Below are 17,789 nucleotides of genomic sequence, written 5' to 3'. Positions count from 1 at the left end.
TACATCAATGCTCTTTTGACATCTAAAGTATGTAGTGCCCTTTCAGCTACGGTATCTGGCTGTGGAAAAAACACTGGAAGTTCCACTGTTTGATTTAGATGGAACGGTGAAATAACCTTTGGCAAAAATTTAGGATTGGTCCTTAGGACGACTTTATTTTTGTGTAGTTGTATAAAAGGTTCCTGTATTGTAAACGCCTGAATCTCGCTTACTCTTCTTAGGGAAGTAATGGCGATGAGAAATGCCACCTTCCAGGTTAGGAACTGTATGTCGCAGGAGTGCATGGGTTCAAAAGGTGGACCCATAAGTCTAGTTAGGACAACATTTAGGTTCCATGAAGGAACAGGTGGTGTTCTTGGTGGTATAATTCTCCTAAGGCCCTCCATGAATGCTTTAATGACTGGTATCTTATATAGGGAAGTTGAATAGGTAGCCTGCAGGTATGCAGATATTGCTGCAAGGTGTATTTTAATGGAAGAGAAAGCTAGGTTAGATTTTTGTAAGTGAAGCAAGTAACCCACTACATGTTCTGGAGTTGTGTGTAATGGTTGTATTTGATTAATATGGCAGTAGCAAACAAACCTCTTCCATTTACTTGCATAGCAGTGCCTGGTGGATGGCCTTCTAGCTTGTTTTATGACTTCCATACATTCTTGGGTAAGTTGTAAGTGCCCGAATTCTAAGATTTCAGGAGCCAGATTGCTAGATTCAGCGATGCTGGATCTGGGTGTCTGATCTTTTGGTTGTGCTGTGTCAACAGATCTGGCCTGTTGGGCAATTTGATGCAGGGTACCACTGATAGGTCTAGCAGCGTTGTGTACCAGGGTTGCCTTGCCCAAGTTGGTGCTATCAATATGAGTTTGAGTTTGCTTTGACTGAGTTTGTTTACCAGGTAAGGAAGGAGAGGGAGAGGAGGAAAAGCGTAAGCAAATATCCCTGACCAGTTCATCCATAGGGCATTGCCTTGGGATTGTTCGTGTGGGTATCTGGATGCGAAGTTTTGGCATTTTGCGTTCTCCCTTGTCGCAAACAAGTCTATCTGAGGTGTTCCCCAGAGTTTGAAATAAGTGTTCAGAATTTGGGGGTGAATCTCCCATTCGTGGACCTGTTGGTGATCTCGAGAGAGATTGTCTGCGAGTTGATTTTGGATCCCTGGTATAAATTGTGCTATTAGGCGAATTTGGTTGTGAATTGCCCAACGCCAAATCTTTTGTGCTAGCAGGCTTAACTGCGTGGAGTGCGTCCCCCCCTGCTTGTTTAGATAATACATTGTTGTCATGTTGTCTGTTTTGACGAGAATGTATTTGTGAACTATTATTGGTTGGAAAGCTTTTAGTGCTTGAAAAACTGCTAGAAGTTCTAGGTGATTGATATGCAGTTTTGATTGATGTACGTTCCATTGTCCTTGTATGCTGTGTTGATCGAGGTGTGCTCCCCACCCTGTCATGGAAGCATCTGTTGTTATTACGTATTGTGGCACTGGGTCCTGGAAAGGCCGCCCTTTGTTTAAATTTATGTTGTTCCACCACAGAAGCGAGAGGTAAGTTTGGCGGTCTATTAACACCAGATCTAGAAGGTGACCCTGTGCTTGAGACCACTGTGATGCTAGGCATTGTTGTAAGGGCCTCATGTGCAGTCTTGCGTTTGGGACAATGGCTATGCATGAAGACATCATGCCTAGGAGTTGTAATACCATCTTTGCTTGTATCTTTTGTGTTGGATACATGCGTTGTATGATGGTGTTGAAATTTAGAATTCTTTGTGGACTTGGAGTGGCTACTCCCTTTGATGTGTCTATTATGGCTCCTAGGTATTGTTGTACCTTGCGCGGCAGAATGTTGGATTTTGTAAAGTTGACGGTGAACCCGAGTTTGAAGAGGGTTTGTATGATCTGATTTGTGTGATTTGAGCACTCTATGAACGAATGGGCCTTGATTAGCCAGTCGTCCAAATATGGGAACACATGTATTTGCTGCCTTCTTATGTGTGCAGCGACTACCGCTAGGCATTTGGTAAAGACTCTTGGTGCGGTTGTTAATCCGAAAGGCAGTACCTTGAATTGGTAATGTATTCCTTTGAATACAAACCTTAGGTATTTCCTGTGCGATGGGTGTATTGGTATATGGAAATAAGCGTCCTTGAGGTCTAAAGTTGCCATGTAGTCGTGTAGTTTTAGCAATGGCAATACTTCTTGTAGTGTGACCATGTGGAAGTGGTCCGATTTGATGAAAGTGTTCACTACTCTGAGGTCTAGGATTGGTCTCAGCGTTTTGTCCTTCTTTGGTATCAGAAAGTACAGTGAGTAAACTCCTGTGTTTATTTGTGTGTTTGGCACTAATTCGATTGCATTCTTTTGCAATAGTGCCTGCACTTCTATCTCCAGGAGATTGGAGTGGTGTGTTGTTAAATTTTGTGCTTTTGGTGGTATGTTTGGAGGGAATTGTAGAAATTCTATGCAATAACCATGCTGGATAATTGCTAGAACCCAAGTGTCTGTAGTGATTTCCTCCCACGCTTTGTAATAATGACCTATTCTTCCCCCCACTGGTGTTGTGTGGAGGGGGTGAGTGACATGTGAGTCACTGTTTAGTAGTAGGGGTTTTGGGGCTTTGAAACCTTCCTCTATTTCTAGGGAATTGCCCTCCTCTATATTGTCCCCGAAAACCTCCTCTATACTGTCCCTGGTAACTGGACGGTGTTGCTTGTGAGGTGGTGGCTTGTGTGCTCTGACCCCGAAACCCCCCTCGAAAGGGCGTTTTACGGAATGTGCTGTAATTCCCTCTGCTCTGCGGGGAGTAGAGTGCGCCCATGGCTTTGGCAGTGTCCGTATCTTTTTTGAGTTTCTCAATCGCTGTGTCCACTTCTGGACCGAACAGTTCTTTTTCATTAAAAGGCATATTGAGAACTGCTTGTTGAATCTCTGGTTTAAATCCAGACGTTCGGAGCCATGCATGCCTTCTGATAGTTACAGATGTATTAATTGTCCGTGCAGCTGTATCTGCAGCGTCCATGGAGGAGCGGATCTGGTTGTTGGAAATGGCCTGTCCCTCCTCAACCACTTGTTTTGCCCTATTTTGTAAGTCCTTGGGCAGATGTTCAATGAGATGTTGCATCTCGTCCCAGTGGGCTCTGTCATAGCGCGCAAGTAGTGCCTGGGAGTTCGCGATGCGCCACTGGTTTGCAGCCTGTGCTGCGACTCTTTTACCAGCTGCATCGAACTTGCGGCTTTCTTTATCTGGGGGTGGTGCATCTCCAGATGTGTGAGAGTTGGCCCTTTTCCTAGCTGCTCCTACAACGACAGAGTCTGGTGGCAGCTGTGTAGTGATGAAAACCGGGTCTGTAGGAGGCGCCTTATACTTTTTTTCCACCCTTGGTGTGATTGACCTGCTTTTGACCGGCTCCTTAAAGATGTCTTTTGCGTGCCGGAGCATACCAGGGAGCATAGGCAGGCTTTGGTACGAACTGTGGGTGGAGGAGAGTGTGTTGAATAAAAAATCATCCTCGACCTGTTCTGAGTGGAGGCTTACGTTGTGAAATTGTGCTGCTCTAGCCACCACTTGAGAATACGCGGTGCTGTCCTCTGGTGGAGATGGCTTCGTAGGGTATGCCTCCGGACTATTATCTGACACTGGGGCGTCGTATAGGTCCCATGCGTCCTGATCTTGGTCACCCTGGCTCATGGTGGTGTGAGCTGGGGAGAGTGATGGAGTTTGTGCTGGTGAGACGTGAATCACGGGCGGAGGAGAGGGTGGTGGGGTAACTCTTTTCACCACTTTTGGTTGTGGTGTTTGTTCAGTCTGGAACTCCAACCTTCTCTTTCTCCTAATAGGGGGAAGGGTGCTTATCTTTCCTGTCCCCTGCTGTATGAAGATACGCTTTTGCGTATGGTCCACATCAGTTGCTTGTAGCTCTTCCTCAAACCTATGCTTTTGCATTTGGGAGGTTAGCGAGTGCTCTTCTGTATAAGAGCCTGAAGCTGGGTCGCTTGCAGTTTGTTTCGGCATCGAAACCCTGTCTGCGTGTTTTTTCGGCTCCGAGGTGACTTTTTTCTTTTTCGGGGCCGAAACCTCTCGGCGTCGATCTGCGTCGGTGCCGCTGTCTCGGCGTCGAGCCGTGTCCACACCGGCATCTCGGTGTCGAGGCTTGTCTCCAGCACTTTCTCGGTCCCGAGAAGGTTGCGTGCCGGTGTCTCGACCGGAGTCGGACGATCTCGGCACTGTTTGGGCCTTTTTCGGTGCCGACGGTCGGTCACCGAATTTATGGGTGGAGCCATGGCCGGATGGCAGTGGCGTCCCCTGGGCCTTGTAAATGTGTCTCTGTGTGGTTTTCGACGTCTTACTCACGGTTTGTGTATCGTCGAATCCTTCGGAGTCTGAGTCTTGGATCGAGAAGGTACCTTCCTCTTCCTGTTCCTCGAACTCCTGTTGGGCTGTCGGTGCGGACGCCCTCTGAAGTCTTCTGGCTCGACGGTCTCGGAGTGTTTTTCGGGACCGGAACGCACGACAGGCCTCGCAGGTGTCTTCGCTGTGCTCAGGTGACAGGCACAGGTTGCAGACCAAGTGTTGGTCTGTGTAGGGGTATTTATTGTGGCATTTGGGGCAGAAACGGAACGGGGTCCGTTCCATCGGCGTTCTTCAGCACGCAGTCGGGCCGACCAGGCCCCGACGGGGGATCGAAAAACTACCCTGAAGGGCACCGGAGCTCTTCGATCTTCGATGCGGTGTGGAATCTAAGTACGCCGATCCCGAACGCAACAATACAGACGAAAATCTTCCGAAATTAGCTAATCTTCCGTTCCGAAACTCGGAGCGACAGGAACACGTCCGAACCCGATGGCGGAAAAAAAACAATCGAGGATGGAGTCGACGCCCATGCGCAATGGAGACAAAAGGAGGAGTCACTCGGTCCCGTGACTCGAAAGACTTCTTCGAAGAAAAACAACTTGTAACACTCCGGCCCAACACCAGATGGCGAGCGATTGCAGAACATGCGTATCTACAGCGACAGATGCCATCGAACATACAGATACAAATCCTATATCTGCCACCGCCTGTTTGCCTACAATCACCTCAGGAATCTCACTACACAAAGAGTGAGGATACTGAACGCCTTTCCAAAAGCAGGATAGCGTGCGCCTGCAAGTCAAAGCCTTGCAAACAGAAATGTTGTAGGAAGACCTGCCCTGGGAGAGGCGTCTCATCATACCAGAGGTCATACCGTTGACGGTGTAAGAGCCCCAATAACAGAACATGTTTAATATCCCTTAAGTGGGAATGAATGAATTCTCTTGTGCTTAAGAGTTGTCATACTTATGACCTCGCTGGAACTCATACACAAAATAAACAGCACCCAGGCCCACAGGATTGACTAATACATAGAACTCAGTGCTATAGGGCAGGTCTCTCCTCTAGTGGCTACCGACAATGGCTCTCTGCACTAGATGGAAGCACATGGACTGGAAGAAGCCAGAGATACCCATACGGGAAATGAGATAGCAACTTAGTTGACACCCTACACTTGTGACAAGCTGTTGAACGGTACTACAAGATGCCTCTTCCAAGGGCTGTTGAAGCCCCACACAGCCTCAGTGGGCATCTGTGTGGTAGAAGAAATGAGACCACTTCACCAGGTAACTGTTCATAGCACAGATACTAGCACTGTGAACCAAGGGATGGCACTCATCATCTTTGCAGTGGTGCATGCCTGGGTCTGCTGCAGATGGCTCCGTAAAGGCTAGCGTGGCGTTCTGGCTGCTCCTAACAACCAAATTCACTCACAGATAAAGTTTCCAAGTTGTGCAACTAATGCGGGAAACATTGCCAGGTGCAGGGCACGGAGGGTTCAACGCCGCAGGCACTGAATGATGTCATGTCAGTGTTGCTTAGCACAGTGGAAGATGCAACTGGTTTACTCACTGCAAAGATAACAACAGAAACAAAAGAAATTGTGCTGCCGGAGGGAAATGGAGAAAGCTGTGCAAATGTGGCTATCTAGGCTGCATAACTGTGTCATTCAGAGTACACTTTCACGCGTTGGCAACATTACGCACAGGCAGATCATTTCACAATACACAGGTAGAGAGTAGCAAGGGTACCACCTTTTAATGGGTTCCTGTGGTGACTGCAGATAAGTGAGGAAGTAGCAGTTCTAGGATTTGTGTTTATGTCTGTGTCCTGAAACCAGTGCTCTCAACTTCCTTTTGCTAACCTTTTCCCTTGGTGAGTTGTGGCTGAAGAAGGGTTTTAGGAGACTGAGGACCAGTGAGTCTGCTTTTCCGCAGTAGTTCTGCCTTATTTACATCATCATCACCCATGGTTAGGGAGCAGAAGTTAGAGTTGGGAGAAACCACTTGGGATAGCTTAGGTGGATTCACTTCTCTCTCCTTCCTGTCCAGTTTTTTTAATCCGGGGCAAGCAGTGTTTCATATCCTTGCTTTTATGCCTTAAGGAACCCGACACATCTCCGCTTCACTTCCTTCTGGATGCTGAGTCCTGTGAAGAAGAGCAGTTTATGGTGGAGCTTTTCATCCTTGAGTCCAACTGAGGCCCAAGTAAGTCTTTGAGGCGCCTCTATCGGAGCGTTGCAAAGAGTAAGAGCAACAAACCCTGCAGGAGCACAAATCATTTGTTCAGACCTATAGTACAATCAGGTCATGCAAGCCTTGGAAGTGTGTCAAAAGGATAGTTTGCAACTCTCTCTCGCACCCGAACAGGTCTCTGAGCTTGAGCACAATCCCACCCCGTCCACGCCTCTGGGCGTTGGATCTGCAGGAGTATAGGGGGGCTATTTGTGGGGGCTGTAAGTCATTTCATGTCACGTATTGAACTGTACGCTTCGCTTGGGACAGGAGTACATATTGTGGGTGCAGCCACAACCGAAGAAAACACCTTTTAATGAAGGAACACAGAACTTGTACACAAAGATGTTATTGAAACCATGGAGTTCACCCGGGCGGAACTGCTTGGTGGAGAAGATCCCAGACCTTCCTTTGCAGAACCGCTCAGGGCTGGCGGGAACCAGAGCTTCCTCCAGGGTGCTGCCTAATGAAGAGCAGAGAGACTTTTATGGACGTATAACCTTCTGGCATGTGCACTTTCTTTGACTATACATTTGCCGTAAAATGTTTTGTGTGCCTCTCTGGCAGGGCCTAGTCTCTGCTGAATGTCATAAATAGAGCACAGGTGTAGACAGGAGAGCGGAGGGGCCAGGCTGCAGAACCATTCTTGCGGCTACCCAGCCAGAGAACCGCAGTGTTGCTGAAAATACCCACCTCCATCTTGGAAACGAAGAGAAGCTGCTGCTTGATGCGCAGGAAAACGGAGTCGAATGCCAGCTGGTGCGCCACCTGGTTCTGGCGCGTGAGGGCCGCGCGGGGCACGGATAACAGGTTATTATTCCCAGCTCCCTTTTCCTAGGACAAAGATAAAAAAAAAAACACATGTGAACAAACATCTCTTTGGAAACTCAGATTCCAAAATCAGTTAAGGTAACCAGGCGCCTGTGCGCTGTATAAAGCATGGTCCTATTATGCACTGTGGCAGAAACAGCGCTTGGCAGCTGGAACTACGGGCTGCACAGGTGTGTGGTGAATCTATTACACCACCCTTTGGGGGGTCTCTGGGAGATGCAACCGTCAGTGGTCTCTGCACCACACTTTTCTATTGTTAACCACAAGGCCTAGCAGGTTGGGTACCCCCTTGCCTGTTCAGATAGCATAAGGCTAAAGGGGCCTGGCAGCTGCCACAGGACGGACTCTAAAGGGTGCAAGTGCACGGGACATCATGCACCCGTGTGCGCGGGGTGGAGAGAACATATTGTATTACTTTCCCTGAACCGATTTATTGATTTAAGAGGTTTGAGTCGAAGATAAGTCTGCTGGAAGCCGCCCATGCCTGCCGTGCACTCCCTTGAGTCATCGCTCTCACCGATAGGAGGAAAGCACACACCGGGGGGAAGGCGGCTGTGTACTTTGGCTGCGAGGCAGGTGACCAAGGGCTGGACGTCCGGGAACCGGCGACCTCCCGCCCGTGGGCCCGGCCTCCCTGGCGCGCGCGCCCTGCCAAGAAGCCGACGTCGACGGCAGCGAGGCGCAGTGAACCGCTTCACGGCGCTGGGAACATGATGTCTGAGAAAACACTGGCGCGGCAGCTTTCCCAGGCCCACGTGACGGACCCCATCCTCGCCTCCTCTGCTGACCGGCCCGGGAGAGGGAGATCCTGGGTCCTCGCCGCCGGTCTGGGGGCGCGGAGAGTGGGGCCCGCCTTCATATTGTACTGCCTCAGAAACACCGACGTCACGGGAGACTGCACCTCTAAATACGTGGGCGCCAAACACAATTCTGAGGGGTCTGTGTTCGATCCACGCTTTAGAGCTAAAATCAAGGTACCACCGGAGAAGCGTCAAACATATTTTTGGAATTGCAATACACTGATAACAATGGCATCACATTGCAAAAAATAAATTCGAGGGTCTCGATTTAACCGGAGCGTTTATTTATCTCCTGAATGCCAGAAGCCCCCAGCCCCTTTCAATCTCCTCCCAGACGTCTCCACTCTAACCTCCTTTCACTTTTTAGGCGAGGAGTGGCCTTCATTTTGAGGTCTGCCAGAGCCTGTGCAGTGATGATAAAGTGCACGGATAGAAGTTCCCTGGGAGATTTTGGGTCACCTCAAAGCGAGTGGGGCAATCGGTCTGCGTCATAAACCACTGCTTCTTAGGTCTGGCAACACACGCCTTTTCCCCGCGTACCTGAGTTAATGTTATCAACACAATTTTAACAGAAAATACATTAACACAAGGGGCTTTGGATCAGACCTCCATATCTGGTACCCTGTGTTGGTAAGCCCCCTTTTATGCATACATTAGTATTCATAGAGCGTGAACCTACCTAGGAAGCAACGGAGTGCTGTACAGTACACGTGGACAGGGCTGGGAGACGATCTACAATATTGTGGTCATCTAGTGGGGATTGCACAACTATATTTCACGCATTTAGGCAGAGGGAGAATAAATGGTTTGCCCAGAATCTTGTTGAGCCAAGCACAAGGCCCTGGATTCGAGCCTGCGTCTCCAAGGAGAACAGCTCTACTAACAAGGCCGCTTTCCCTCCCTTCACTGATTGGGTTTTTGTTAAAAAAATGTATCTGCATACCGCACATCACAGAGAGAACGCAAGCAACCCCAAACCCGCTTCTGCCTTTTTGGCCCTTACAAAGCAGGTCCAGCTTGAGTTATATGTCACAGTGAGCTTAGGACGAGCATGTGACCAGTGTCTGGTCATACTGCTTAGTGAAGAGCAAAACAATGATGGAGGAATGCAAGAATTAATCTTTGTCAGCAGTAGTAGCTCTGGGATGCACTTTAATCCATTGTTTTATAACTTGTCAGCATCATTACAGATGGAAACAGCTATATGCAAACCAGTTGGGGTCCTATATTGAAAAGCACACAAGATCAAACCAAGCATTCGACCTAACACCGTCAGTGTGATCTGTGATGAGTGTGCCCAGCAGTAGGTCCCATAGTTCAACGTGACATGAGATTCACGCTGCACCTGACGAACGAGGCCCAACAAACCTGAAACTGGTCTGGAGTTGCTTGTGCTCCCATTTAGGGCGATTTGGCCTTGCAGTTCAGCCTTAACTGCTCCTCCTGCATGAAGGCCAAGCCTTGCTTGCATATGGTTGCTCCCTCTCTAAAGTAGCACAGCGGGCAGAAAAACAATGGCTGGCGTGTGAACCAGAGTCATTACCAGTGGCAGGGATTAATTAAAGCATTCCACACGTTTGTGGTATTTATATAGTGCAAACCTATCCAAGAGACAGCTAGGAACTATACAAATCATTTTGTTGTTTCTCTCAGTGTGACAACCTAACTGAAATGGGCATGCCTAGATATCTGTCCCCTATCTCACTGTGCCACAGAAATAAAGCTGCACCTCACTGATGTGGTCTAGCTGGGTTGAATCCAGTAGGTTGCTTGTGCTCACTTTCAGAGGGGGCGTGAACTGGCAGTTCAGGTTGATTGTTCCCATTGGAGAAGGACCAGGGGTTGTCTGCATACGTTTGTGCCATGTCTGGAGTGGACTGATGCGCAGCAATATATGAGGAAAGGAAAAAGGCTCAGAGTAATTACCAGCTGCTGAGATTATCTCAAGCATTCCCCTTAAAAAAATGTTTTTGTTTCTCTCCCAGTGTCGAAAGTGGCATTTGGTGTGATCTAAATGTGTCTCCTGCAGAGTCTTGTAAACCTTCGTGGTTTTCCAAGCCCAGCAGCAGATGATACCTATCCAGTGCAACCTCCAACTTTTACCAATCCTTCAAGCGTCGCCTATGTCTTACTAGTGACTTCCAACATCAGTGTCTTACACATCTGCAGCATTAAGAAGATATGAACAGCACAATTCAAGAGCTGTACTGATTGTATTCAAAGTAAAAAGCTTCCCTTCACGGGTTACCATTGACAAGCCAGCCCGGTTTTGACCAGATTAAGGTCCTAGGGAGGAACCCTCATCCAAAACAGGTTAACACGTGGACTGGAACATTAAAGTGGCACTGCGCCACTTCACAACACAAGGAAGAGACCTAGAAAACAATTTTCAAGCCACAGAGGCAGACAGGTAGGATTTACCAAGTGTGCATGGGCAACAATCCCTCAAAGTAAATAAGCTACAGGCAAAAAATGACAATTGAACAAACCAAAAGGTTAATGTTCCAGCCTAGCGACACAAAGCACAACCAGAGTCACTAGCTTTGACATAGATCCTAAGAGCAATTTTCTAGTTTGAATAATTAAACAAGATTTCAAACAGTCAGAAGTTTGACCCATAGCCACCAGGCCTTTACATTTCGCAAATGCATGGACAGGAGCTGAATCTTGTGTCCTTTTGAGGTTTTACACCTTACTACTGAGAAGGCTCACAGTCCAATTTTGTGAAAGATACAGAAAAGCTGACAACAAAAACAGGAGAGGAGAGCAATTCGAATGAAGGCGCTGTAACTGCCCTTGAATGCTTGCAAATCTTGCGAGTCATTTGAATGGGGGAAATTACCTCCCAGAATAGTTTGTTAAGAAGGCCCATCTGATAGACAACCCTTGCTACTCTCCAACTAAGCAGGTAAAGGACTGCACTTGGAATTGACTTTGAAAAGCATGCACACCCAGAGTGACACCAAGAGCAGAACATCTCCCTTGAAGACTACACGAGGAACCCGTATTCGTGTTGGAATTAAGTATGGCCACTATCTTGGCTTGCTTAAAAACTCTTCTCTTCTGCAAAGTAAACAGCGGTAAGGAAAAAAATCGTTATCTACGGCACCTTCCTCTTGCCAAATGCCAGTAATCCGTTTTTTCCTACCTCCAAAGTCCTGGGCAATCACATGCCAAAGCCCTGGGTATTTCCAAACAAAAGAGTGAGAAAACTAAGCAACTGCTCAAGGGTCGACCACCACTGCTAAATGAATGACTGAGAATCCAAGACAATATTCAAGTACGCTCAGCACCCTCAGACCAAGGCGAAAATAAGGAAATGTTGTAGCTGAAGATTTCTTCAGCATTCCCACAGACCAAGGACTGGGATGCTTAGACCAACCCCAAGACCCACAGTACCTCTAAGCCAAGGAAAAAGTAAGAACATGCAACAGCTCAGGAATCCTTCTGCACCATGACAAACCCAAGGACAGAGAAGCCTAGATAATGCTGGAAGATTCTCAGAGCCCCAAGCCAAGCAGAAAAAAGGGACATGTTCAGGAGAGCCCATTGTCTCAAGTTATGTTCAAGAACCCTCACTGGCAAGCGAAAAAGGAGAAACTCTAAGCATGCTGAAGAACACTCAGAGACCCCAGACATTGTTAAAAACGCCTCAATAGCTCTGTGTCATGTTCAAGACTGAGTAGTGCTGTAAGACACGTGAAAGGCCTCTCTGTGCCACTAGAGCAAGGGGAAATACATGCTGTGTTCTAGAATCCTTTTGTTTCCTGGCATGGGTAAGGAGGAAACATTACTTATTTATAATCCCTGTTTTTCACCGCAGGTATTCTTTGAGAATTCCTAAAACAGGTAGAGTATTGCTGCATGTTTGTGAGATCCCAAGCACAACACAAATATATGGTTTTAATAAAAAAACAAGCACAAAAAGACAGCATTTACTGTTTTTATAAACACCCTGACAGCCGAACTGAAACCTATAAAGAACTTATGGCTGAAACATAACTGCATAACATTACACAGAGAAAAAAAACAGAAATGGTGTCCTAATGCTTGAGCAGTGGTAGGAAACTGTGACCCTGCCACTTAAAGAATTCCAGAAGGCTGCACGATCCCATCAGCCAAGCAGGCAGACCGTCCATTTTTAAAGACTCAAGAAGATTTTAACAAGAAGTACAAGTTTAAAACCGGTCCACCACAATACAGGGAGAAGGGCGGGCCTTTGTGAATTAAGAGAGACTATGAATGGTAAGGAACTAGGACTAGCAAGAAGCTTTCCATTCCTCAACATGCGATTCTCTCGGATATTCATGAAAGGTAAGCTAGAGTAAACCCATTTAGGGCCAAAGAGTGAATACCAAAACAAATATGTGTCTCCTACCTATTCAACAATGGATGTCACCCAATGTCCTGCAATTAAGTATCAATAAGACAGAACCTTTAGCAGCAAGCAGAAACCCAGATAGAAGAGCTAATGCTCTCTAACCCATTGCTATGGTCTTCGTAACAGTAATTTTAACTTTGATGAAATCTCCTGGAGTTTACGTTCATTCCCAACTATCTATGGCACCACAGATGAAGGTGGTTGTCTCATTTTGCTTTTTTCCACTTAAAGTTTTGTAGCATCCTTTCCTGCCCCAACAGTCACTCAGGCAAGTCACTGCTTCATGCTATCAAGGTTAGATTATTGTAGTTTCCTTTAACTTGGTCTCCGTGATGTTGCTCGATCTCAGCTGCATTAAGTTCAGAGGTTTGTTGTTCTAGTGGACTGAGAAAAAGTGATTACATTTCCTCGGCCTGTATTCATTTGTTTTTGCTCCCAGTGAAGCCGAGGCTGGCTATTAAGGCCTTGTGCAAAAGGTTTTCTACTACCTGGCAAGATCTCCTCTAATTACATGTTTTACTATGTATAATCCGTTCAAAAGGGTATGCTCCATTAGTTCTCTACTCTTTGCTGTCCCCTAGTTTAAAAGGTCAAAGGTGGAGGTTGTAGAGGAGTAGATCCCCCTTGGTCCTCAGCTATGGAATGGCCTGCCTCTGGAATTGAAAGTCAACTCTTCATATTTCTGTGTTTAGGAAAACGTTGAAAACCTTCCTTTTCTGTTAGTTGGTTCAATACCCCATTATAAACGGCTTGATTTTCTAGTGTCAAAATGCCCCTTGGGTGAATGTCATGCTATGCAAGTTTTTATCCATTCAATTCCAAACAAGTTTTGCAGAAAAGTTTGACCTACTAGAGCATCTGCCCTAGAGTCCGAGTAAAAAAAAAATGTTTAACAAAAGTATAGTCTGACAAAGCAGCCTACTAATCTCGGGAATGGAGGCATTCCTCATCAGAGCCAGTGTACTGCCTTTCACCCTGGTCGAATGTGTCCTAGGTTTACGAGACAAGGGCCTATTCGATATCCTATCACAAGTAACTAAAGCAGAGACAACTCTTTTAGCACTTGCCAGCTAAGAATCCAGACCTGTACTGACAGCCCCATAATTTTCAAAAAGCTGTTTAGTTTTGTGGCTATCCTTCGATCTGTCTAAATAATATTGCATCAAGAGTACGCAACCACATCTCCCTGGAGTCATGTATTCAGGAAAAAGAATAGTAAAGAAATCATTTGGTTGCTATGAAAATCAAAATTTATTTTAAGAAGAAAGGGTGGGTGAGTATACAACAAGACCTAATTTCAATGGCAAACTCCTTAGGGTTTCCTCTGTACAAAGAGCATGAAGCTTGGCCACCCTCTCTGCAGGTATACGGTTGATTAAGAAAGCAAACTTCCAAGTAAGGTACTACAACTATGCCTTGTGCATTGGTTTAGACAGTCTACATTTTCTTAGCGAAGATTTGATTTCAAAGGATATAAAGGCTTCCTAACAGGGGAAATAGTTTCCTCAAACCCTCTAAGCAACTCTTTGTCAGTAGCGTAGTGATGAAAGGTGACAGAGAAAAGGACTTACAGTTAGCAGTGATGGCAGTCAAATGCAATTTAACAAGAGGAAATGTGTAAACCAGATTTAATCAGGTAAAGAAGGTAAGATATTACAGGTTCTATCTCTCATGTTCTTGGATTCACCACCTTGCTGATACACCCTAGTCGAACCTCTTTCCTTTGAAAGCGTACAAAGACCTTCTTTAAGGACATTTAGCTTCTTTCAAGATTACCATGTAATCATCAGGTAGCTTCAAGTGTCCACATTGCAAGGTCTCAGGAGCCAAGCAGTCAACTTCGGCGACTATAGGCTGGGGTGCAGAATCCTGCCTGACATCATGCAGAGAGGACCTGGGCTGATCGGAAGTCTATTTTGGAGGAGCAGAGACTCCTAGAGAAGGTCAAGGTACAACCACTGAGGTGGCCGATCTGAAGCAATTAAAATCTGTTTCAAATTTCTGAGTGCGATTCTGACAACCTCAAGGGGAAAACAGGGATTTCACATTTTTCTGTTGTAAAAACATCAATCTTTCATACTTCACAGTCTGAAAAAATGTTTCTTTACATATCATCGTTCAAGTCCCAACTGTGATGGTCCAATAAATAGCAACTTATCTACTTTTATGCTCTGCGAACCTGGAAAATGAATTGCCCTAAGAAAAATGCCCCTTGCCAGTATCCAATGCTAGATGATCTGAGATTCCTGAGAAAGAATTCTAAATCTTGTCCCTCCATGCTTGTTCAGTTAGTGCATCGTGAACTGGTTGTCAGTTTGTAGAAGTAAGGGACCTATTTTGATCTTGAAAAAACTAATTTCAAAGCCAGATGCAGCTCTCTCAGCTCCAACAAATTTATATTATAGCATCCCTTTACTTTGGACCACTCACTGTGAGGTGGCATAGTTCACATGTGCACATCCCAACCTCCCAACAATACATCTGTCACCACAGTCAGTAAAGGAGTTGGCAGGAGAAACAGAACACCAATCAAAATTGAAAGGCCCATCAAAGGTTGGCCTTCATGTCCTCTCATCTAATTTAGATGAGCAGACATACAGGTCAGATTTCACTGCTTGTTGCTGGCAGGAAACCCCTGATGGTAAGGGGCAAAAAAACCTGTCTAATGCTCCTTTTGCCATGGGAGATAACTCCAAAGGGGGTTATTTTTTTATTTTAAAAAAGAAACTCCTGCTTCGGTATTTTCTTTAAAAAACAAAAAAAAAGTTTTACAGCACAGGCGGCTCTGTCATGTTGACAGAGTTGTGTCAAAGTTAAAAAAGTATTGACAGGAACTGCTATGTCAGCAATTTCTGCCAATGCTTCTGAAATGACCGCCCTCTTGGATGTCATTTCTAAATTTGTCAGGCAGTGACTCTGTCAGGGAAACATAGTAAGTTTCTCTATTGCCCTGGGGGAGTAAACTCCTTATGCCAACTAATCAATGAGGCCTTAAGTTTGCTCTCAAGAACTGAATCAGTTAGGTAAGTTGGAGACTTGATTTTTGAAGTTCAAGGGAAGACTTAGCTCATAGAGAAGAACTGTTGTCAACTGATTTTTGCTCAAAAGTCTCTAACGTTGTTGTGCCTTTATCAACACATTGTCCAGATATGCATATATAAAAAAACCTTTTCTGCAAAGATCAGCCAGAACCACTGTAATTACTTTTCAAAAAAAGATCTGGGAGACAATTTTAGCCAATAAAAGCAGTACCTTGTACTGGAAATGCTTGTTGCCAACTTTGAAATGTTGGCAAGTTGAGTGTTTGGGGAAAGATGTCCTGCAGATTCATGGCACACATCCAATCGCCTTTCTCAAGAAGCTGGAAAGTTTGATGACTCATAATGATACAGAACGTCCCCTCTTTGCCCCATTTTTGCTCTTTTCAGATCTAAAATTGGATGTACAACTTGTTTGGGTCCTTTTTTTGCTGATCAGGAAGTAAGAAGAAAAAAAACATTAATTCTATTGATGTTTTGAAACTGGCTCCATCGTATTATTCTCCAACAATGAATTTGTTTGGTGAATTAACTGATCCAACACTACAGGATTCCTCCCTCTGGCAGTAACAGTGAACACAAGGAAGAAAACCTGAATTTGTACCTATTCTGCACAGTCAATAAAACTCAGGAAGCTTTTATGACATTTTTATTATGTCGGGAGAAATTTGGAAATACTGCTCCCCACGGGAATGCAAAATGATTGGGCACCTTGATGAAGTCATTGTTTTGAAGAAGGATTCCCGCTGGCAGCTGAAGGTTTTTGGACACTCCCTAATGCCTCAGGAAGACTGCTGTCTTTGAAAAGACTGAGTTTGTTGCTGCAATAACTGGTTCTCCTATTACAGATGCCTCTTCCACAACAGAATAAATAAATGCTGACTGCCTTTTTAACCCTAATGATTTTGGGTTTATACTTCAGTTTTCATCTTCTGGAACTCTTCCTCAGATATCGAAGCTTTTAAAAGGTAGCTCCAACCTTTTCTGTGATGCCTGAGGAAGTTGATAGCTTAGTCTTGGCACTGAAGAGTGTATGATGGCTATTGCATGGCAGATGTCCACTGTAGTTACATCAGATGTGTCCCTTACACCAGGCTGATAAGACCATCAGAAGACAGCATGACTTCTTTAATAACTTCCTAGGAATCCTATTCATAGTCTCTCTGAAGGTGTTCCCCAAACTCACAAGAATCAATCATCCATGCTGTTGAAGGCAGAAGAATGTTGCTCTAACATTCCTTACTGATGTTTGAACCTTGTTTCTAAAATAATCCAACTTTCTGCTCTCTTTTTCTGGGGTTTGGAAGAAGTTGAACCTATTGCATTGATTATTTTCTTTGCAGAAGCAACCAAAAAATAATCTGCCATGGGATTTTCTTTCAGGAATGTCTGATCAGCAGTGAAAAACTTAAGTTTCTTCTCAAAGTCTTTTTAATAGTGGCACCAAGAACCTATTAGTAAACATATCCAGAATTGGTTCTAACAGTATCTGAACTAAAGAGACAATGGGGCAAGCTTGTGGCTTGGTATGAATAGTCTCAAAAGCCACCAATGTTTTTACTTTCAGTGTTAGTGTCATGATTTTTAACGTCTTAGCAGCCCCATTGTAAAGCTCCTGAAAAGACACAAGCCCATTGATGGAAAACTTTCTTGAAGGAGCAGACTCTAATGACGCTGGTGTAAGAGCCCTCCAATCTGTAGAAGAGATGGAGCCAGGTCTGAATCAGAGTGGCGAGACAGCCTACTGTGCCTGCTGACCTCCCTGGACTACGAGACACATAATTATGAAGGGAAGCCTACTTCTGGAGACTCTTTCAACAATTCCAGGCTAGTACCTTGAGTGATGGGAGGCTAGGTGGAATCCCCTGACGTAAAGTAGCTGCTGCAGGAGGTTGCGCCACAGCAACCACTTCCTTGTATGTGAGGTTAAGTACTTTATCCCTTGAAAGTTGTGGGAAAGCTGGAGGCAATAAAATGTTATAGAAGATGGTGCAATCCTGAGAGACAGCAAGGCATCTCTCAAAGCCGAAGAACCCCTTGATGTTACACAATTTAATGGTGACTTTCTCGACATTAACCAGATCAACAGTGCCAAGGAGCTTGAGAAGCTTCCCACTCACCTCCTGAAGCAGCATCAGCGGTGTCATGGGAGATAGAGTGAA

At 45.5% G+C, this 17,789-nt stretch overlaps 1 protein-coding gene across 1 annotated transcript in view; it reads right to left on the bottom strand.

Moving 5' to 3' along the window:
- The window catches only part of COG7 (component of oligomeric golgi complex 7), a 223,176-nt gene that overhangs the window by 50,209 nt on the left and 155,178 nt on the right, over positions 1-17,789 (bottom strand). The window contains exon 14 of the mRNA XM_069209670.1: positions 7,271-7,411. Within this exon, the coding sequence (XP_069065771.1) occupies positions 7,271-7,411 (141 nt within the window). The remainder of the gene's footprint in view (positions 1-7,270; positions 7,412-17,789) is intronic.

This window comes from Pleurodeles waltl, chromosome 10, assembly GCF_031143425.1.
Source record: "Pleurodeles waltl isolate 20211129_DDA chromosome 10, aPleWal1.hap1.20221129, whole genome shotgun sequence".
Lineage (NCBI taxonomy): Eukaryota > Metazoa > Chordata > Amphibia > Caudata > Salamandridae > Pleurodeles > Pleurodeles waltl.
The sequence above is the reverse complement of the archived record's forward strand: the minus strand, read 5'-3'. Positions and strand labels throughout refer to the sequence as shown.